This window comes from Anopheles merus, chromosome 3R (genome assembly GCF_017562075.2).
Source record: "Anopheles merus strain MAF chromosome 3R, AmerM5.1, whole genome shotgun sequence".
NCBI classification, from domain to species: Eukaryota; Metazoa; Arthropoda; class Insecta; order Diptera; family Culicidae; genus Anopheles; species Anopheles merus.
In genome coordinates this window covers 49261837-49285579 of record NC_054084.1, presented here as the reverse complement: position 1 = coordinate 49285579, position 23743 = coordinate 49261837, and the positions used below count along the sequence as shown (strand labels likewise).

The 23743-nt window shown below is 39.4% G+C and overlaps 1 protein-coding gene across 14 annotated transcripts; it reads left to right on the top strand.

The window, feature by feature from the left end:
• The first annotated feature begins 10005 nt into the window (after window positions 1-10005).
• Window positions 10006-21409, top strand: LOC121597146 (lachesin-like). 14 transcript variants are annotated; one of them, XM_041922714.1, is made up of 12 exons: window positions 10006-10167; window positions 11565-12599; window positions 16392-16433; window positions 17555-17652; window positions 17730-17937; window positions 18124-18270; window positions 18470-18598; window positions 19135-19269; window positions 20372-20524; window positions 20591-20677; window positions 20746-20859; window positions 20948-21409. In XM_041922714.1, exons 2-12 carry the CDS (start codon window positions 12392-12394, stop codon window positions 21124-21126), a joined length of 1500 nt encoding a protein of 499 aa, XP_041778648.1. In that variant the 5' UTR covers window positions 10006-10167; window positions 11565-12391; the 3' UTR covers window positions 21127-21409. The 14 variants fall into 14 exon arrangements, with proteins under 14 accessions (XP_041778648.1, XP_041778645.1, XP_041778647.1 ...); XM_041922711.1 differs by having other exon boundaries at window positions 11302-12599; XM_041922713.1 differs by having other exon boundaries at window positions 10006-10170.
• The last annotated feature ends 2334 nt before the right edge of the window (window positions 21410-23743 follow it).

The following is a 23743-nucleotide window of genomic DNA, read 5'->3' as shown; positions in this document are numbered from 1 at the left end:
CTCATAATAACAGCCCAAAACCATACATAAAAACAATCAATCACATACATACATTTCAAACAGTCATTTTAGCTAAAACTGCACATGAATTGCATTTCTTACTTTGTTTCTTTTTTCTCATCAGAACAGCTATATTGACCATATCACTTGTCTGACTTAAGTGATAATTAACAACATATAATTTCACTTACAAAATGTTACAACTTGAATATATACACTTGTTCAAAATCGATAGATTTACTAATTGCAAACATGTGTTAATACCCTACCCCATACCAAACTAAAAAAAAGTGTATCTGTTACTAATAGTGGTTATAATGCGGTTTTTTCTACTAGAGGTTAATGGATTGTGGATAGATCCATTATGTGGGTCGGCATTTTCATAGAACTTTGTAATCATTGCCTTTAGATGATGATGCTTCCATTTCATGATATTGCAAAATACACTCCGCACGATAATGCCGTAAATGTCTACACCTCAGAATAACAGCTGTTCCAAATTGTGTGAAAATCTTGCGATTACACCTTGCGCTTTATCGTTTTTGTAAGTGACCATGATGAACCTAGTGTTGCGAAACGAGGAAAAAAACATGAAATACTTAATCATATCTAAATGGAACAGGTATCTGCGAATCTTTGGTTGGGGCTATCATAATGGAAGCACTTCTAGACATGCGATCACGGTTCTTGGAGGCAAATTGTTTAGTTAGTTTGATACGGGTTAATGTATAGTTCACACAATAATAGGCATCGTTTTTGTTTGCTTGCAAAAGAAATTAATATCCTCCAAGCTCTGCGATTTATTTTCTGCCTCTCTATTAACCGTGAAATAAGAACCGCAAAGCTTTGAAAGAGCTTTTTTTGGCATCATCGTACCTTGGAAAACTAGTTATTACTGATTAAAATGCATACTTTAACGTTTTCATTGAAATATTTTTTCGTTGAAGTATTTTTCTGAAACATAAAACTCTCAAAAACACCATTTGTAAAAAATGTGTTACTCGCCTATAAAAGGAAGAGTTTATATTTCTAGAATTGATTCATTTGTTGCCACTTTAACAAGTGTCGTAGAGACATACTAAGTTGATCTTTTTTACCCTGAAACCATTTTTTCAAATTCTTTTACAAATTAGACATATTATATTTTGTATCAAGAGTTATTGTAAAACGAGTTAGCCTAATAACATTAAAATAAGAAATCAGAATCTATATTTGTACTTTGTCTCAATCACTTCACATTTTCTAACGGTTAATGTCTAAAATTCCCGCCGGTTTCGTTACACAGTACAACTCGCCAGTATGCTCGGCATAGTTTCAAGCCCTTTGTAGACCGTGTCGCACATTCGTAGGATTGACTGTACTACTTATGGGTAATCAAAGAGTCACTAATAGCCAACGTCATTGCTGATAAAGGTAGGCCTAGTCTGATAGCAGTTTTTGCGCCAAAGAAAACAAAAAAAAGAATGTTAATAATTTACTTCAAAGAAAGGTAACTCATTTTGTGAACCCAATTGTTCAATAATCTTAAAATAAAATCAAATCTGTCCTATTTCAAGACTCAAAACCGGAAAACAGACGTTACTTGTCTTATCAGAGCGATGGTATCCGTAAAACAGATTTAATTAAATCTTCTTGCCACTAACTTTCTTGTCCGAGCGGAAGAGTATCGCGGTGTTTGCTTGTTCAAATTAAAAGGATTTAATAAACCTCTAATTAGTGTGAAATTAACTTTTGAACACGATTCAGCAACCATTCGAATCTGGATAGCACAAAGGATAGCTCGTTTAGGAAGAATGTCGGCATTTCTGAGAGGTACACATTTTTAACGGTCCAAATTTGCGCTGTTGAAATGTCTGCTATAGTGACTACTTGGCACGTAAAATAGACGGCAAACAGAAGTACACGGGCATTTCACTGCAACCCATTGACATTAACCATCTTGATTGTGACGCAAAGATCTACAAAGTTCAAAAGCGTGGTTTTAATGGATGCTGCCTCAGCACTTGCACATTTTTTATTTTTGTCTTTTTTATGTAAGTCAAATAAGAGATGTTACACTGTTTGAGGCTAGCTGATGTTCGGTATTAATTATTCGAATGATTATGTCGATGTTTTTTCATCCCATCAAGCAACTACATACTCCATAGTACGTTATATTGGAAGGATTGAATTAAACTTATGCAATTTTTACTTGGATAGTATTGGTGGAATAAGTAAAATTTGAAACGTAAAGTTAATTTTGTATGTACTTCTTTTTATCTTTAAACTTGGTCAAGCTGTTATATTGCCGTAGCAAATTGTAGCACTATAATAGCAAACTATAGTATGATATCCCCGTATGTGTGGAAGGACAATTGAGGAGCCGATATAATGACGAGCTATACGAGATGTACGGCGACCTCACTGTCGTACAGCGTATCAAGCTCGCCAGACTCCGGTGAGCTGGCCATGTTGTACGCTTAGAAACGGACAACCCAGCCCGTAAAGTCTTTTTAGGCCGTCCACAAGACCCGGGATAACGGACTGGCAGACGAAGGCGCGAGACCGTGAGCGGTTTCGGACACTCCTGAGGCAGGCCAAGACCGCAAAGCGGTTGTAGTGCCGGATAAGTAAGTAAGTAAATAGTATGATACAAAGAAAAATGTCTAATACTCTTCAAAGTTCTTATTCAATCGACTGTAACAATATCTCGTCTCAAAAATAACAAGTTGTAGAAAACTCTATTTGTGCGTAGTATATTTTTATGATTTGTTGCGTTAGTATTTTAGCGTGTTGTTGTAGTTTTGAAACAAAGATTCTATCCGTTTAACTACATTTTTCCGAGAGACTGTCAAGGATTCAATAGAATTATTTGGAAAGAGATACCATATTTCATCATTTCTCCGAAGGTAACAAATTCAAATCCAACCTCACAATGTGAATGTGAATTAAAGTGTGCTATCCGTTGGAACAGCAACTGCTACGCTCTCCAGCAGTTACAGGTACGATCAAATGGTCTGATGAAGAATCTGTTAGCAGTATCCTTCCGTAACCCAAACAACGGACCAAACCAACGACTAAGCAGCTACAATTCCGCACTGTCTCTGGAGCAAATTTCCGGAAGTAGCGACGAATGCGTTTGCAACTCAAGAAGCGACCAAAGACCAGTCTGGAACCACAAAACGCTCGCGTGGATGCCCGTCATAAATGGTGGAAAACAGCGGAAATTGATTTGATGGGAAAGGATGATTATATTTTTCGTTAATGAATTTTCTACACGAACTACAGCAAGACCGACTGAGCTGGTGTATCTCGTTTGTGTTCAGGTTGCTGTTTTCTTTCTTCTTCCATGGGCTACGAACGATTTTAGTAATGCCTGTATCCTCTTGCCTCATGCCTCTTGCCTGTATAAGGGTGCAACAAAACAGTTAATTTACGAACATGCGAGCAAGATCGTGCTTTAGACAACTACTGCTGCTTGTAGGATGGCTCTCGAAAGACAAAAAGTTTTGATTTCAATCTGGATTTTTGTGATGTAGTTCAAGTTTTTGCGCTTAGGAATCCTGTAAATGTTTGATATTGTTTATTTATTGTTTCGTTTTTGCTATTTTAGTCGTGATCGCGAATTGTGTTAATTTACGGGATTTATTATATTTGAATTCGAAAATTTATTATATAGTATTTAGTATATAGATATGTAGTGTAAGTCTTCATTAAATTTTCATTTATAAGAATTTTATACTGTTTTTTGCGTAACCGTTTGCTATGAAACTCTAAAAGAAAGTTTTTGCTATAATTCATATCATTTAGCGCAAAGACACAATTAGCAATTCACATTACAGTAGTAAAACTGTTCCTTAATTAATCTTTCATTTTCTCACCTATACGGGTCCTATTATTAGTGGCTAGGGCGATCCCGTAGTACAGTCATTAATTCGCACGACTAAACAACATGCCTGTCCTGGGTTCAAGACTTATATGAACCAACTTCCTGTAGCAAGGATCGACTATCCGGCTGCGTGGTACTAAATAAGTCGCGAAAGCCTGTACAGGCCGGCATGATGTGCAGCGTTAATCTTTACGCCTAAAATAAGAAGAAGAAGAAAAAAATGAAGATTATTCATGCGTTATTGCTGCAAAACATATTTTGTATATAGTAGAAATCCAATGCTAAAATATAATGTGCAAACAAATTCAATAAAAGTATAATTTTGAATGAGTGACAATTACTTTTGAGATGTGTTATAATATGCAGCGTTTTGTAATTTATCAGATAAGATACATCATCAAAACGTTGCTCCTGTTTTGATCGGCCGATGGAGTTATTATCCCAAAATATTAAAACCAACAACCCATCTGTCACTTCCGCGAAGAACAAGTAAACAAATTGCCGTCGAAAATTTGTCATGCGTGAGACGATTCGACAAGAGTAGGTAGGTAAGGTTCATGTTTAGTTAAACTAGAGCGTCTGTTGCTAGCAACGCTGAAGCCACTGCACATCGGTTAGTATGGTAAAGTTTGCTTCTCGCTGGTTCAAGCATCATCCAACACGAGGTCAGAATCGGTCCCCTAGAAGAAAGCTACAAACCCCTACCATGTAGAACGCAGGAAGGGCATGGGTTTGCAGGAAGATGAAAGAAAGTTAAAAAGACAGCCAAAGCAGTCAACTAGTCAAACCAACCAACCTGCTAACTGGCATGCGGACAATTCTGTGACGGGCGAATAGCACGGTTGATACAGGACACCGACAAGGCTGGCGAAATTGGCATCTCGTAACGCCACTTCTGGAACGCCGCGTCTGTTACGGCGGCTGCAAATCTGTTTTCGTGCTTAGCAGAGTGGAAAAAATAATTGCCTTAATTAAGTATAAAATGAAATATGCTCAAGGAGTTCAATTCTGTCCGTGGGCATGGCACAGACCGTAGGAATCTCGCGTTTCTACATACTCTGACACGATTTACAACGCTCAGAAATGTACCTTATGGCATCAATATTCATGCATTACTTCAAAGAATCTTACCACGTGTAAGTCAGTAATTAACCGAATGTGCCTTTGAATTGGAAATAAACCATAATTAATATAGTAGTTTAAAGTAGATTATTAAACTTCTCACTTACACGCAAAACTTGCTGATAACTGATAATGTTAAACTAATAAATGGATGTTGTTACTGAATTGTTACTATCGAGCCAGAAGTAATACTAGAAAAAAGGTATATTTTTCTTTATAAAAATATCAGTCAAAACTAGGACTGAAAACACGGCCGAAGCCGTAATGATGTGAATAAAAATAAATTAAAAAAAAAAACTAGGACTGAATACGTTCTAACCAGTGCGAATCATTTATTACGGCACGATTTCATGTTTATAAAATTAAAGTATATTTACGTTACATTTACGAAAAAAACACCAGATACCCATATTTATTTATGGTACCGTTGCATACGCGAAATGTTGAACAGAATTTCCTTATGAGCGGGGTTTTAAACATTTCTGCGTGAAGTGAACACAGTCACGTGCTTGAACGATAGGTTTTGTGATACACGCTTAAGGCAATCATAAATAACAAATCCATTTGGCACACTTGATAAGGGGTTCTGCCATCTTTGCTGGGAATTTCTTCGTATTCCTTTTCCCACTGATGCGGTTGCAAATGGTGATGCTTTTATCCAATTATGTGTTTCAATTTGCTCCTTGCGAGAACAAATCCACAAACGGCCTTCAACAAAGTAATCGGGAACAAGACATCGATCGAAATCGACCTAAAAGCTCACATCCGCAAGTTAAACTGTATTATTTTCAATTTGAAAGATTTTGCTAGGGTTTAGGGGTATTTTATGTGCTGGTTTTACGAGACAACATGCTACTGAATAGCTTTTAGCACTACATTTTCCTTTCTTCTTATCTCATACGTTGCTAGGTGCTCAGTTCGATACTGACACCGATGCTTTGTGGTTTGAAGGTATTGATTTATTTTTGTAAACTAAACCAAGAAGATTCGCAAGATCTGCGATGCAGAATCTAATTTTAATAGCACTGCTGAACAAATGCAGGGTTTCATTCAAGCATGTTTTATTTGCGTAACCACTTTCGCTTCACCAATATTCTGAGGTCAGCATCTGCTAAGGAATCCAATATCACGTTCAATCAACCATGTTGTTTGCTTACTTCTGGTACCGTTCATCGTAACCTGTTTTATCTAATCGCTATTTTTCTAACTGCAACGTAAATACAATGGAAGTCTTTGTAACAATGGGTGCACATTTGCGTGAGACTCCTATGCAGTCTGCTTTTACCAAACACTACTATCGCTTTGAAAAGATCGGAGTATAAGGTCACAGCACATGTTATGCTTCATAGTACAAGAGAGATCATCGTTTTCATGTAGTAATATTGCTTTATGCTACCAGCAAGCTGCAACAAAAGCTGTAGAATTATGTCATTGTAAGATGTAGATTCAAGTACACGTTACAAAAAACTCACATACACGCTGTTCTGGGTGAACGTTGAAAACTAAAACTAGGCACTACTGAGATCAAAAGATCAAACAATGTTGATGGCGTGGTACACTATCAGCAACATACTTTTTAGCTCGGATGGTTTATACGTACATGTTGCTGTTTTTCTGGTTTTCTGTTTGCCTCTACTTTAATTTTTACGCCCAGGTGCCATTGTAGCCACATAATCAAGAACTGACGGTTTAAAATGGGTGACAGAAATGTTGTGGGTGTGTTATTGAAGGGTAAAAATTCTTACTGGTCATTGATGTTAGGAAATATTTTATATCGTAGTGAATAAGCCTAGGAAAAGAGGCTTATTCTAGGAAAAAATAATAAACTAACGAATTGGTCTTATCAACTAACCTATACAATATAAACACAAATAAAGTAAGTTTTAAGATTCAAAAAATAGATTTTCGTTTCTGATTGAAAAAAGAGTTTATGCTAAGTTCAAACACCACCTGACCCAAAGGTCTGCTCTTACATTATACCCACACAATCATCGTCAATTTGTTCTAGAAAATGCAGGTTCACCTATGCGCTTATGGCGAGTGCTTTGATTCGACTGGTGTTTTGTAACAAAATCCTTTGCTGCAGCCAAAAGTTACAATGTGCTGTCATTTCTATGCAGAACGTTAACATTATCAAGGCGATTTTTTCTTGATACCAGGTACCTGAAAGAGCTCGTGGGCATCCAATCATAAACGAGCCATTGTAAAGATACGAACATTAGACCGAGAATGTGATTATTGGAAGAGCACAGGTGAAACTCTAGCTGCACAGATGGTTAAGAGAACCGTTGAGTTGAGCAGCTTTTTTTTTGCGCAACTATGGAATGCTACTTGCAAAGAACGTAGCAGCTATCAACAGTTTAACATGACTAAAATATGCCTGTGCTTTGCAAACTACAAAAAACAAACAACCCATCATCGAGCCAGACGGTTGCCACGGTATCCTCCAAACACTTTCCGACCGACTATATTCCATATGGCAAATTGGCTTTCAAATTTCCAATTGCAACCACTTGCTCCCATTGTTTGGCGGATGTTGTGCTTCGACTGTGTTTTGGAACTATCCGCCTAACACAGAAGAACAAGGGATAACAAAATCGTGCTAATAAAAAAACCCTCATCCTGCGTTGTTTATTTTCTTCCAAACATTTCCCACCTTAACAAGAAAATTATTTAAAATTTAATTTTCTGCCGAGCAATTTATGTCACTTTTGTTTTTGTTCGTTTCGTTTCACTTTTTCGGTTTGGGTCGAAGAAGCACCAGTCCCAGCAAGGCTTTGAATCCATCTTGTTGTGCTCTCACCTATCCCCAACGGGCTGGCTTGTCCGCACCGAAGAGCCCAAGCTAGAGACCTGGGAACGCAGAAAACTTTCCAATTCCAGTACCGTGATTTAGCGCGCGGCTAGTGAGCCACAAGCGTATATGCTGTGTTTATATGCGTGTAACTGAGTGTGTGAGTGTGGATGTACGTTCTGTATGTTGCGAAATCATACGGCGAGAACATAAATAATTTACGAATCTGGAGACTTTTCTAACACCTTTTGTGTTTTTGTAGCATTTTTGCCAGTTTCTTAGTTTGGCACCAATTTTTGATACCACCAACCATGGAGGCAGTGCGAGTATTTCAAGGCACACAAGCGTCATGAACTACTAACAAGGGAACGGTAAGGGATTTGCAACATGGATCTGTGCGAAAGGTGGAGTTCAAATTCCAATTGGACACGCAACGGGGTATGCGTGATTCGGTGTTTTTCGGTTCATCTATGGGTGGATTCTATGATAAATTGTTCGCTTTGTAATAATGAATAAAGTATGTTTCTTGATGTATGCGCTTGTGTATAGGAGTGTGAGGATCACGAAAAATAGTGGCATAATTAATGCATTGCTGTTTGGCTTCATTTTAAAGCAAGAACGATGAGAAAAGCTGTTCCTAATGTTTCACATTTCTGTTTAAAATGTTATGTTACGTAAGCATATTGTTTATTTCTGAATAAGTTTAAATTGTTGACATAAATCCCGTCACACAAACCAGCTTTCCAACGTCTGCCTCGAACTAAAAACAATTCTTCCGAGATTACAAATTCTCCCGCATTACATGTTGATTAGCCATAAGATAAAAAAAAAAGTTTAATTCCCATACGTTCATCACCCCTTGGGTTGACGTACTGGGCTTTCTTGTGAAACACAGCAAAAGCAACAAAAACACACCAACATGATAATGCAGGCTTTTGAATGACCGGAGAAAGGGCGGAAAAGTTTACTTGCCTCGTTGTGGTTTCCTTTTTGTTCATTTAGATTTATTATTATTAATGCGTTTCTTTTCACCTCTGCTGATGCTACACATATCTTACCGTCTCCGTTCTAGTGTATGTTGTTAAAAGTTGAAAGTTGAAAAAACTAAGAATCCATTAAATGGGTCGATCGGCTCAGCAGACACAAAAAATCGCCACACGTCTCTTTTGCGATTTCACGTGTGATATCATATAAATGCAAATTTCTTGCTTGATTTGCAAATAAGAACATGCTCTGCTAGCTACGGATTGGCAGGGAGAGTTAACGAGATGAAACGGACCAAACTGCATGTTACAGCTGATGTGCTACGCGAAATGCTGACGCATTAAACATGAAATAAAACATCCATGCTAGGCTTAGCAGAACTAGTGATTGCTTTCCGCATGTAGCAAGCAAATTGATTAATATTTGCAGCTGCTATTGTTGCACTAGCGAGCGATAAAACTTTCCAGCCTTTCGAGTAACTAACTTAGCTAACATCCTGCTCATCTGCCCTTCCGCTTGGGCGCCCTTTGGCTGTAAAATACTTAAAGGATGTGCAAGCAGTGTTTAAGTAGATACACACTTGCTTTATTTAATATCCACACCGTTTGTTTAATCGATGGAAAACACTAATTACGTGATGATGCATGCATGGCAATGCTGTGTGTTGCATTCACGCGAACGTTTCTCATCGTTCGTTGCCTGAAAGAATGTAGTTTATGTAGTGTATTGAAATTAAAACAATTGATTTACCTGATGATGTGCTGCCATATCCCAGTGTATCGAAAATTATTGTTATGACCAACTAGTCTTTGTCGTTTGTGCTGTATATATGTGAGAATCTTGAAAATTCCTAATTATGGTTCCAAAAACCAGTTTCTCGAAACCAGAAGGTTAAATACAGAAGAGTATTTATCTACCATCAGTAAATTCCATCAAACACTGCATTCATTTCTAATACAGTAGCTAACGCACCGGTGTTCATTTAAGCACGATTTTCCCCTAGCAGGAGAAGCACTTCCTACTGAAGGTTATTGCGCATGTCTGGCAAAAGGACGAAGCTCCGTTGTTTTGAACGTTCGTTTTGTTTGTTATTAAACCGGCATGACGACCATGGGACGAGCGAGCACACTTTGCGTACCGTGCACTTTTTTGTCGGTACACAACACGATCGGCTACGTTTCGGCACTCCGGTTCACCAGATCATGTGTTTTATCGTTACAAAAGCAACGGCATTAGACTACCTTCAAGCAGTTCTGCAAGCAGCATTGCCTTGGTCAGATCTCGGTGCGAGGCAGAACATCAGTTGAGAGCTTGTGATTTGTGGGTGGTAGTGTGCGCTGCATTCGATGGTTTGTGAACAGGACACGGTGACACTTTAACGCTAAGTGATTTATTTCCGGTAGTAGGTAGCCCACGTGGAACTGATGTTATAATGGATTTAAGTGATTAGATTGTTGGTTTTTTGGGATTATCTGGAAGTTACTCTTAACCACATTGCTTTCGGTTATGTGCGATTTGTTTTCGGTCAAATATGAAACATTTTAGTCTAGCAATTGGTGCATAATGTATTATGTATTATATGCAGTGAAACAAATGCTTCTTTAGCTAAAATTTCGTATATCATTAACCGTGGTGTTCGCCAGAGAAAATAATTAGGAAAACCTTCTTTTAAATGACTGAAATAAAATCCTGCAGTCTTCCTACTTCGTAATAAATGCCGTCAAAACCTTTTCCAATCTTCTTACATTTTGCATAAAAGAATTGCACCAATATTCAGCTGCACGACTCGTATTCTTATATTGCGCTACCCTTCTCTCTTGGCTAGTCTTTTGATCTGTCGGACGGGCACTTCGGATCGGTCTCGTTGCACACACAGAACATCAATCAGAACCGGCTCGATATAAAGAAGGAAGAAATTAATTAGTTCACAATCACTATAATGAAGCCGTGCTTTCTTTCCCTTTCCTGTACTTAATTAGCCTTGGTGATGGCAAAGGGTAGGCACGAACAGAACCCGCAAGTCGGGGACAGAATCAAATTAACGCATATCGGAAAATATTTCTTGCCCGCGAAACCAAATGCTGGTATCCACACAATGGATAGCAAGGAAATAAAACGACCAGCCATATACACTAGCGCCCCCATCCGGACCCCCTCAGTGGAGCCCGCACCGTCTCGCACCGGTCAGACGAATTTGTTAAGTGGACGAATTTATTCTCGACCAGTTTTTAGAACCGACCAAAAGCGCCCTGCAGCGAAGGCTGCTGCCCTCCGGCACGTAACAAAACGCGTTTAGTGGTCGCCGCACAAGTTACGGTAATGTTGGCGCCATTTGCGTGGCAAGTGCGTAAGTTCGTCAGTTCACCTCCGTGAGTGTTGTCGCGTGTGCGAGATGCATATATAGCGGCGGTAGCAACAGCTAGTTGCTGCGTGCGCTCTCTCTCAGTAGCCGAGGTGGGCGTTCGCAGTCCAACACATAGGAACAGTTTGAAAAGATTTAGTGAAGAGGGTAATAATGTAATAAATTTCGAAGGAAAGTACTATTTCGTGACAATCGGCAATAAAAACATTTCAAACAAAGGAAAACCAAAACAGTGTAAAGAGAACATACAAAAAAACAAACGCAAAAAGGAAAACTGTGCGATAAAAGGTGACGGTTTGCACAGACGAGGAAAAGAGAACCAAGTGGCATCAAGCCACAGTATCGTACACCATCTGGCCGTCGCCCCGGCGGCAGTGCTACCGTTGGTAGCAACCATGGAAGGCAGGTCTGGAATGCTATTTCTTCGCTATCAGTTTGGCAGGAAAGGCATCAACTAAGGAGAAAGTGAACGGCCAAGGTGAGACCAGTGTCGACCGGCAGAGGAAGTAGTTGCGTGAGGGAAGGAATATTTACTATGCAAGGATAAAGTGAAGTGAGAAAATTCCGAGTGTTTTATTTTGCGTAGCCCGGCCATGCGCCCCCGCTCGACTGGTGGCTGGCCTCGTCGCACATTAAGCATCGAACCATTGGACAGGATATAACGACGAGAACTGTAGCGTATGTGCGCACAAAGGGGTTCCAACATGATTTCGGTCGCGTGAGTCAGTAGCAAGGCGTTAGTGTGTTCATTGTAGTGCCGGGCTTTGCAGTTCCGGCATTCCGGGCTGTGCAAACGACAGCTACAACTACGACGTCGACTGTAAACACCATCCCATGGACCGTACTCCTCTGTTAACGTATATTCATGCGAAGTCGGGTGGGTCGGATCAGTGGCTATCTAAATGTGTATACTTTCAAAAGCAAACTATTCCTCTACTCCTGATGCACCATGAGCGTCTAGATTGTGGAGGTGCTGGAATCACATACACACTCACATAAGCTGGAACCACACGGTGTCAGCTCAATTCGGTTAGTTTACCTGCTGGTCGACGGGTAGTGAGGTTGCAATACTACAGAAACCCCTTGGTCTCTGTAGTGTGGCTGTGGGTTAGTGTACGTGTGAGTGTGTGTATGCATCTGCTTGTGTGTGAGTGTGAGAGATAGTGTATAGCTTGTTCGGTCGGAACCTCTCATTCGAACCAAACGTTTGTCTTGGGTCACATGAGCTGAGAACTGGCTAGGATAATCACAGCTACATCTGATGGTACAAAACTGCACTGAGCTGCATCGAATTGCACATACCTCGGAAAACGACAGCGGTGGCGGTAACGCAACGATGACCAGGATGACCACCATGCCACCTCAGCGAGTGAGAATGGAATTTCTTCACTGGTCCACGATAGCGCTGGTCATTGTGGCGTATGTACTGAATGCAACACACATCTTTGCCACTGCTCAGGGAGAACAAGGTAAGAACGTCGGATTCCATGGAGAGCCACGGACACTTTCAGCTCAGTTTCATGCGAAAAGAGACGAAATGGTAATGGCTCAATGTCATGTTTCCCGTCATAAACATCCTTCCCTGGTCCGATCCCCAGGATAACTGATTCCAGCAACGGCTGATGTTTGTTGCGAGTAGCGGTGCATTGAAAGTTCATTTAAGCAGTTCAAAGAGGTCGTAGGTGCCGACCGACCGAACGTTTGCATAGTTTCGACAACATTTTGAGCTTTTGTGCTACCAACATGGCTCCACAGTAAACCTTCTGTTGACATGTAGTGAGTTATCAGCACGACTCCGGGTTTGCGATCTTGCTAAAATGTTGGTGCTTACATTGATTTAGTCAAACAATACAAATACATGCGTTAAATGTATGCTAAATATTATGCAATATTAATATTAACAAATATGGCACTTATTTATGTCACTGAATGCCTGTTAATTACGACAGGAGCATCTACATTCTTATAAGAAATACCAGCAATCAGTGGATATACGAACATATAATTTTTATGTGTGGTGCATATATGCATAATTTCACCGTTTAACGATGTATTTTTCTATAAACTGTGAATTTTGTTCATCTTGTAGCGAAACTCTAACATATCTCAAAATCTATTCGTTATATTCTTTATATACACTTTTTTCTTTAATGATTCCCATTCGTCGAGCTCCGGCTGTAGTTCCTTCACATCGATATTTTCGACAGCATGTCTTCACTGTCATTCAATGCAGGCGTTGAAAGCAACGAGTAAAATATATGTGTGTATGTATATCTAGTACCTGCACGAAAGCTTCCCATTGTCTGATTTCTCATTCATTTGTTCTTAAATTTTCGTGTTTCCCAACTTCCCCAACGGGTGCACTTCCGTGCGACCGATTACATCTGCAAGCTCAAGAAGCAAAGGCAGCACCAAATACGGTAGCTGAAACACAGGTGCTAGAAGCACACGCAATATATTTCCGGTCTCCTGCAACGTTTGCAGGTATTAGACCAGCCAGCGGGAATGGGTTTCATATACTTTATATACACTTTACGTTACAGCCAACTTCTAAAACAAACTTTCCAGATGCTCGGTAGGCAGACGGCAGGTACATTATGCACTGATTCCCTATTGTTTCGCAGATGAAAATTTATTATTTCCTGCCCTCATTGTGGTTCACGAGGCAAATCAGGCAAGCATGGTCGAAAATGGTTCAACTCGAATTACAGTCCATGGTCTTACTAATGCAGGCTATGAATTTTCTTGCCATAACTGGAGGTACCACGGATCCAGTCAGTCACTCCATCGTTGATGGGGCAAAAATCACATTTTACACACCTCTACCGCGAAAAAAGAAAAAGAATATACACTCATAAAATGAACAAAAAATTGAATTTATCAAAACCCACCTATCAAAATATTTCAATGATAACTTATGGCTGAAAAGTTGCTGTACAACACAAATTAACCGTTAACATTATGATTGAACGGTTCATTAATATTGGATTTATTATCTGATGATTATGTTATCATTTAAAAATTGATTTATCATCTTTATAAAAGTCAAAGCTAGTATCTGAAATGGACTCATATTCAAAAAAAGCATAGTCATACACTTTTATCAGAATGCAATTTTTGTAAAAATTAAGAAGTTGAAGCTCGTAAAGAGCGCGCATTTTGTAATTAAACATAGGCATAAAGGTCCAGAGAATAAATCTGCACCGCACAACTAAATGCTCAATAGACAACATATAATTAAGAATCAAGCAAACGCATTAATGACACTTTATTATTTTCCAACCTATCAGCGTTTCAGAATTGCTCAAAGTATTAGAAAACATTTGGCAGCTTTTGCACGAAGCCAGCATAATTAAGATGACGATTGTTGGCGAAAGTGTGGCTTAGAATGCCAAGAAAGGTCTTCTCAAATGATTCCCACGCATAGGTATTTGACATCTTCACCAACGCGTTGCTATTTTATTTAAACAACGTTGTTAAAACATGAAATTTGCCAGTTTTGGCATTGCTGAACGGAAAGTACCGCACTTGCCTGCCTTACCTAGCTGGAAACCAGCAGTAGGTGTGGAGTCACATTCTTCGAATCGAGGAAACCCTGACACCCCCGTACGTTTTCTCGTGGTGGTCCTTCACGATAAACGGCCTAGTTACGGTTTTGGTTGCGGGTTTTCACGGAGAACAGAGCGGCGCGCACGAGTCGCTGTGTAGTATGTGTGCGGTCTCCACTGCTTTCGGCATGGTTTCATTATTAATGATTAGCTGTTTGGTTATAATTTTCCTCTCCGAAAACCGCAGACTTTAGCTGAAATTGGTTGAGAAAGAGAAAATGCCAACAGTTTCCACATCACAGAACATAACATAAAACCCGATGTATGTAAAACCCGGCTTCCCTCTTGCTGCCGCCACAGTAGATTTCTTCTACGGTCGTCACGGATCCCCAGCACGGGGCTTTTTGGTCTTCATTTTTGTGGTTAACCCGGTGTCGAGCGTGAACAACCCGGAGAGTTCTAATAGCTCCCGCTGTGAACCTTTGCTGAGAAAAGAAGAAAAGCGAAATGGAAACGCTGATGGCGGCTAACGCGAGACCAGCAGACGACACTTTGGGAAAATGGGGAAAGGCGGTAGCGTTCACCACACCGGTGACGATGAGCATGAAAGGGAACCGACATTGCTTTAGTTGCTAATTAAATGAATGAAGGGATTTTGGTTTACCTTTTCAACAGGCTTGTAAATTTTATGATTTCCTTTCGATGCCTCCTCACACAAAACAGGCATGAGGTTGGAGAGTCAACAGGGAACAGTGTGTTGTTGCCTCTTAATAATGATGTGTCTGTAATAGCACGGTGACCATTTCGACAAGATGTCGCTTAATGAGTACATTTCAGCAGCCACGTGCTTTCGAATTATTTTCAAGCTGTTCAAGTACTCAAATGTTCTCAATCCTTACCTTGGAACCTATCTTTTAAAAGTATTGCCCATTTTTAACAGGCTGGCTAGCTGTGATTCATTGTATAACATGTTTTTACTTTGAACAATTTCACAGATATAGCAATTTGGAATAGTTCTAGTACTCTAGATACCAAACAAATTTGCATCATTTTATAAGTGAACTAAGCACGAGAGGGATAAAATAAATGCAAAACAAGTTGATGGGACCGGAAAGTAAAACGAATGAAATAAATTCATTGCTGCTTAGCTTAGCTGATCCGGACTATTGTGTAGCTATGGTGTGCTTCATTTTAGAGTGTTATAAAGCACGCTCTGCTCCATGAACGATAAAGATCGGAATTGTAAAACATTGATATCAGCAGTACACGTTCACTATGAATAGCGAGACAAATAAAATCTGCTTCATTGCCACAACTCGTCCAATTTGTTTTTCACTTTTGATGAGAATGGGTACCGACGGTGAGGTGCGGCTGCTGACAGTAGAGTTGAGTACAGGGCTGAATGAAAAACAATGAATACATTAGCAAGAATGTTGTAAACAAGAGCTAAACAATTAAATTCCACTTTTACAACACTATTAAAATGGAATAATAATCAGAACGATTGTATAATTTATGATGGGGACTGAACGAACAAACGTTTCGTTTTCATATACAGTTCATTTTAATTACACGCCTTAAGCCTTTGTTTTCTGCATATTTTGTTCTCTTTCTTTGTCTGTCTCTCGAGAAAAAATATCGCCCTCTCTCTCTCTATCTGTGTCTTTATATCTAATTTGAGATTTTTCTATTTCCGTCTTTTTCTGCACGTAGATGATGCAATAGAGGAAACTAACTCTTATATACTGGATAAAGGTAAGTACGACTAAACATATGTTGGTAAATCTTTTTCACTTGAGTCAAAACGATAATTTTATCGTGGTTAATACAATTTAAATCATTCTGAATAACATAGAAAAACGTAGGCTTATTTGCATCTTTTCGATCTGCTAGTTGCAGCTACTGTAAAAAATGGTTAACAAGCACTTTTATAAATGAGTCCTTGCATTCAATACCCCCGTCAAACCCGCCTGTGCGACGTGCACCTAGTGCAGATATTATAGTACAGTTCCCTTTTGGTAGGATCATTCCTCTATCCGGTAAAAGGCAACCACAGATTTTTGTTTTTTTTTACCGCTTTATCCAAGCTCAATCAGGCGGGTGAAAAGAAAATTCATGCAAAAAAGTGAGCTGCTACCAATTGAGAAAAAGTGTCGATGTAAGAGTAACAAAGAAAGGTAGACAGAACACAGCAGAGTCAAAATGAGATAGAGTATGCTGGATAAAAGCAGGGTATCTAGAGGCTAATTGCGATCGAATTGCTTGCATTGAAGCACTGTTCTCATTTTTAGGAATAAGTGCTTCATGAATATAATATGGCAGTAGCGATGCATTATTCAGTGGCATTATGACAGTGCGGGGGGGTTAAATATTCATCATAATTAAAATTGGAAAATATCGTGTGTCAGCTGATAGTGCGAGATGATAGCGCTTGCTACCTCGAAAACAAGCTTTCGAGCTTAGCGGCTAAAATCATAGAACGTGTGGATAGGACGCTGAAACTCTATCAGCGTTGGAAGGGCAAGATATTGAGCGCAAAACAATTGAACAGCAGTACAGCATATGATCGAGACGAATTTAATTGATTCTATTTAACCAGGATAAATGCATACCGTTACAATCAATAATGAGAATCGAATTATGGATGCTGAAACGCATATTCCATTCTCATTTATTTTGTTGTTCTTACAGTGTGGTTAATGGCAGTATTTTGTATGTAAAATTTATTTGTAAGATATAATTAATGAGTTAAATGCAGAATTATTGAATTGTGCAATGGGGCAGTCGTACCAAAGTATTATATTTCAAGAAACAATTTAGAATGTTTCAATTCCACTCCATAAAAAGTTACACACTAAAAAAATGTATTCTTGCAGATTTACCGAAATTTGGAGAGCCAATTCAAAATCTCACTGTTCCAGTTGGTCGTGAAGCGGTACTGACATGTGTTATTAACAATCTGCAAACATACAAGGTACGTATGAAATGGAAAGGAAAGTACCACATTGTACTTTCTGCAATCAGTGATTGGGTTACGATTTTACCTTTAAGGTGGCGTGGCTTCGGGTGGATACTCAAACAATATTGACAATTCAAACACATGTCATTACAAAAAATCACCGCATGACCATCGCTCACGTCGAGGGTCGCGCCTGGGTTTTGCGCATTCGCGACGTGAAGGAGTCGGACAAGGGATGGTACATGTGCCAGGTTAACACGGACCCAATGCGTAATCAGATTGGCTACCTTAATGTTGTAGGTAAGGATGCGTTGATAACGACTAGAAGATGCAGGCTATCGTGGCGCCTGCTCATCGGATCAGCCACTCGTAGCGGTGAATTAATGCGATTTAATTGTCGCTGCTCATGTTGGCTTATGCTAATGATCATCTCCGTCCCATGCACGCTTCGAAACGCTCATAAAAATATCAATATAATCCCAACAGTACCACCAAACATACTGGACTATCCCACCAGCACCGATATGGTCGTGCGCGAGGGAAGCAATGTAACATTGAAATGTGCTGCTTCCGGTTCGCCAACTCCTTCCATCATTTGGCGACGGGAAGGCAATGAGCCCATCAGTGCCGGAGGTAGGACGGGGGATTATTGGGTTGTTATGAGTTTTTTTTTCTTTTGTTTTGTTTGGTATTTTGTCATTGTTGATACACTTTGGTGCTTTATTTGGTTTCTGTCGACCATTAAACTATCATGCATATATAAAGTGCATCGGGCTGGCAAACTACAACCAAATTGTTTCATTATTATTCCACCCGACGCCATTTAATACAGCTACCAGCCTGAACAGCTCCACCTTTTCCATTTCGCGAGTTAATCGACTACACATGGGGGCATATTTGTGCATCGCGTCGAATGGTATCCCACCGTCGGTCAGCAAACGCGTCATGTTGATTGTCCATTGTAAGTACCACCCATGGTTTTTATGCTGTTTTATATACTACAATAAAGACCGCTAAATCGAACTGATGATAGCTGTCCAGTGCTTTCATGTGCAAATCTTTTTTTTTTGTGAATTTTGGTATGTGCCAGCTTTTTTGGCTTGCATGAAATTCTATTTAAATAAAGGTTGTGAGTAAAGTACCCTAAAACAAAATTATTTGTATAAGTTTTAACATAAATACAATTTAACCAACCATTTGCTCGTGAACATTTTTCCTACTAAATTCTCCTTCATAAAAGACAATTGCTTTTTATATTTTCTTCAACATAATTTGTCGTATTAAAGTCACCAATAATTATCTGGACACATTCTTCTCCATCCAATGTTTATCATCATCCTCAATTATAAATGGTATCTTAACCATGTTGTTACGTAATAAAACATGAATGAATCCTAGAAACTTGCTCATTTGGAATAATTAGTCCTCTTCATAAAGGCCAAATATAATTAGTAATAATATTATAACACCCCTCTTGCACCTTTTTTCAACCTTAAGTTCCGCCAATGATATGGATTCAAGATCAGCTTGTTGGCGCCGCCCTGGGACAGCGTTTGACTCTCGAGTGTCAATCGGAAGCTTACCCACGCTCCATCAATTATTGGATGAAGAATGACACCATCATAACGCAAGGTAAGGGCGCACCACGATTGTAGTCTTGTCTTTATACAGCATCTATTGATGAGTATAGATAAAAATATGGTTCAAAAGCATCAAAATCCGCTTGCACAGCAGGTTCAGCACGAATACCTCGAGACAGAATGATGTTTGTCCCTTATCAACCAGGTACTGCGACCGGTTGCAGAATCGTTCATCATTAATATCTTCCTCTTCACTGCCAAGGAAACTGGCTGACTTTTGGTTGACGGCTGGTAGATATTTCGTTGAACCAATTCCACGCCCTACCCTAGCCCTCCCAGGCGTACCGGTCCTCCCCGGCACCTAGGCTGCCAACTCTGCTTCTATGCATGTTTACGTGGCGTACCGTTTGCATGAACGTGGTTTTGGTCTTTTTTTTGGTTGGAGAACAACCATTGTCGACCAAGCAGAACGAAACAACACCCAACGGATGGAAATAATAAACAAGGAAAAATCTGATAACGAGGAAAAATTGTGTCACAATCATCATCTTGTTATTCAATCAATGTAAGGACATGAGACGGACAATGGCAATGGGAAGGAATCTACCAAAAAAGAAAAAAAATGAGACGTTTTTCGAAGAAAAGTAAGGATGAACCAGTCGTACTTGGAGTTGTTGGTTACCGTGTTTAAGGGTAGTACAGACTCCCGATCCAAACAACGGTGAGAGGAATGATAAGGGCCCATGTCAACGAATTCATTATGCTACACAACAGTTCGGCAACCTTCAGCGTGAAGAAGCAAAACATAGTATTCAGAGCCCTCGTTGCGTTCCGAGACACCAAGGGCAAGATTTATGAGAATGATCTTCGGTTGATTTACAACGACGATGAGAAAGCCCTCGACCACTAACATCCAAATACCAACAAACTGTTAAGACATGCTTTCAACAAATATCATCCACGATTCGTTTATACTAATTCGAGATCTGCTACATTTATTTTACTTAACTTGATTTTGTTAGACATATTCTAATTTATATTTACTACTATGGATATTAAAGAGCTATAGATTAAAATTTAAAAATTCCACCGATTTAAATCATGAGTTTACCAATTGACCATCAGTAACGAAAGATGTAATATGATTTCGACAGGAAAACACTTTGAGCCGTCAATAAAGGAAATCAATAGCTACAAGGTGGTGATGAAGCTGACAATTAAAGATATTAACATCGCCGACTTTGGAACATACAAATGTGTTGTAAAAAACTCGCTCGGCGAAACGGATGGCTCGATCAAGGTCTATCGTAAGTGTTGCAAACAAACGAAGCCGATGTATCTGCGATTTCTCACATTTATATAATTTTATGCAGACATTCCTTCTACTACTACAATAGCTACAAGTCCTCCTGCTACCACGACAGTTGCAACTACCACAGAAATTGTGTTTCGGAAAAATTGTTAGTATTAGCTGCACGATTGCACCATGCGCGATAGAACACGTAAACGAGTTTTTCATGTTTTGCAGATAAAAACAAAATCTATCGTCCGCCGCTGGATGACTATTCTTCATCTTCCAACAAAATCATAGGAATAGGAGACAGTTCCGAGACATGGAATATCGACGGAACAATTGAGAAAGGTAATTGCGGAACTATAACTGACCGTAAAACTCATGTTTGTTCAGATGAATGCATAAGACCGTTTTTGGACTTTTTTTATTTCGAAAGATCGTGACCCCCGATACAGGGATAATGGAGCCAGTTTCACCGAGGATCAACGGGAAAAGGAAGCGTTTGTGGATACTGAAGGAAATTCACGAGCTTGTTCACATGGCTGGTCTACTGGATATATTCTGTTAGTTGCCGTCTCTTATATGACTGTTCTTTATATAATCAGGTGCAGGTGATTTCTGTATTAAATTAACTCGCTACAACATGATATTAATTCAAGTAACGCAACAATTACGCAACAACATTACTTAATCTTAGATAAATTATAAGACTTGAGTGACATAGAAATCAGGCCAAACACGGTTAGCAAAAGAATATAACGTGCGTTGAAAATTGCAGGAGCACTGTACATGTAAATTTCTCTGCGAATAGCAAACAAATAAATGAACCGACGATTCAAAATCGAGCATGATGCTTGAAAGAGCAATGTTAAAACTGACAATGTAATAAAGTTTTTATAGGAAAAATGAAATGAAATTAAGACACTTTTTTACTTTCTACTGCATTCAACAAAACATCCGACATCTTCTACTCGTATCAAATGCCAACACTGTGCCAATTGTATAAACCGACGAACGTCACACGAGTAACTTGGTTTAACAAGACTTTAATGCTGGTACAATCGTTCTTACCGTTTCATTTTGTGAGCTTATCTATTTGGGTGAAAAAATTAATCTCGAAAATGGTTTGTTTACGTGTTTCTTTTCAGTTTCAAACGTTTCCTGCGAACACAACTGTCCGCCAAATGACACTTTACCGCACCTTCAACCGTTTTCCCTTTTTTACGCTTGATTTCGGTTTGTTTCCGCGGTTGCCTTCAACAGCTGGACGTCGAGGCATCGTCTAGTTGTTGTTGATGTTTCCATAGGATCGTTCCTTTAGCTTCACCACAAATTGTGGCCAATTTGTTTCACTTCAGTGATTTAATTATTCATGTTGGTTGGGCCTGCTCAGGAATAATGCTTAGGCTCCGGCTACCGTTAAGACAAGCCTGCTGTACTATCAAAGAATGCGCACTGCTCCGAGAGAGAGAGGCGATAAATGTACTAACAAGGAAAGCTGAAACGTGAGCAATTGGAAATACTTGACTTTGATAGTTGATTGAATTAAATAAGTATAGTCTTTGTTGGAGGTCTATTGCTGCAGGCGCGAGTGTTTCACAGCTACTTCTCATTGTTTGGTTACTCCTCAGTACACCTACAAATGTAATTAATATACTTGAAATATGAGCTGCTCGCACGAACACAGTAATTTTGCTACTTTTACGTCAGCTTGTGTCTTATTGAATTAATTGTTCTGCTAATGTAAGGTTTACAGGAAAAGGTCCAGAATAAACATATCCAATAATGCACACAATATAAACACAATTGTTGTTCAATGGTAGGTACAAACATCTATCCAAACAATAACTATCATCACCTGTGATTGTCATATTTCGAGATTTAAATTTTATTTCTTAGATGTATTCTTTTCAGTTGAAATGTTTTAATTGAAATAAGCTATTAAAAGGTGGATTGAAAAACCCTGTAATGTAAGGGCAATACTTCGCAATTGTAATGTAAGCGTGTATTCGCTTTTAATGATAATCGGCTACACGCACATGAAATAGTTTGGTCGTGGGTATGAACGATACGATTGTTTGAGTAGAACTAATCTAATGCGGTCTAACGTACTGCATAATGTTCATTTTCAGTGCCGTCCTTTTGCAACGTTCGTGGTTATTTGCTATAAACCGCTAATGGAGTTCTCTCGTCTATGATAAATGAAAAGTAATTCTAACATTCCTAGCTAAAACGTGCACTAATAATCATTTTAAATGTGCTACTTGTAAATGATCTATTTGGCTCTCGCTTTTTATCGCAAGCTAAAATTTGCAATACAGTACTAGCATGCCTTTGTATTTCCAAAGGTACGCTTTGAGTATTTGTTAACATGTTTACCTCCAAAATACCTGCCGCTTATGATAGGAGAAAATGAATCATACATTAAATTGTTTTTTTTTTTCGAATGCTTCTATGTTCCAGGAGGAAAATCAGATGTGTTTATTCAATTTTCATTACATATTTTCCCCACCGTTTTGCCGATTGTCATCGTTTAGCACCAAAATTCCGTTCCGCCAGACAAGCGGCAATTGCTAATAAGCCAAGCTACGTAAACTGTAGTGAAAACGCACCAGAAAGACCATAATTTTAATTAACAAGCATTTTGTCGCGATGCTAAAGAGAGTGTAAAAAATATGGATGCCAGTTCTCATGCCGTCTGGGAGGGCGCATTCCAGATTTAGGGTAGGAATGGAGAAAGCACCAGGGCAGTCAAACAGAAGAAGAGTCAGGTGTGCGCAGGAACGCACGCGGTGCCTGTTATCTTGTTTACATTCCACTTTTGCTCGCTGCCCAGAAGGCTGGCTAACGTGCAAAACGGCTAGATGGCTGTGTAATGAAAATCCTGACATTTTTCAACACCTACAACAATATCACTTCCGCTCCGTTAACCCGCCGTTCCGTGCAGCGCCTTGCCTCGGCGTGCGAAGGCTAGCCGCGAGATCAAGAAAAAGTAATTACCATAATAAAAAAGAAAATTATTACCTTTCGCGGATGCACGAGCGTTCTTCGGTCCGACGTGGTAATTGAAGCCATTGCTGCTATCACCATAAATTCTAGTGGGCTCACTCCCCTCATCTTAGGCGAAAAAAGCTTGGCCATGGAATCGCGTTCTAGGTGCGTTTGAAAGTACGGGAGCATTCAGTATGGCGATAACCAGGAGTTTAAGAATTTAATGACGGTGCCATTAGGA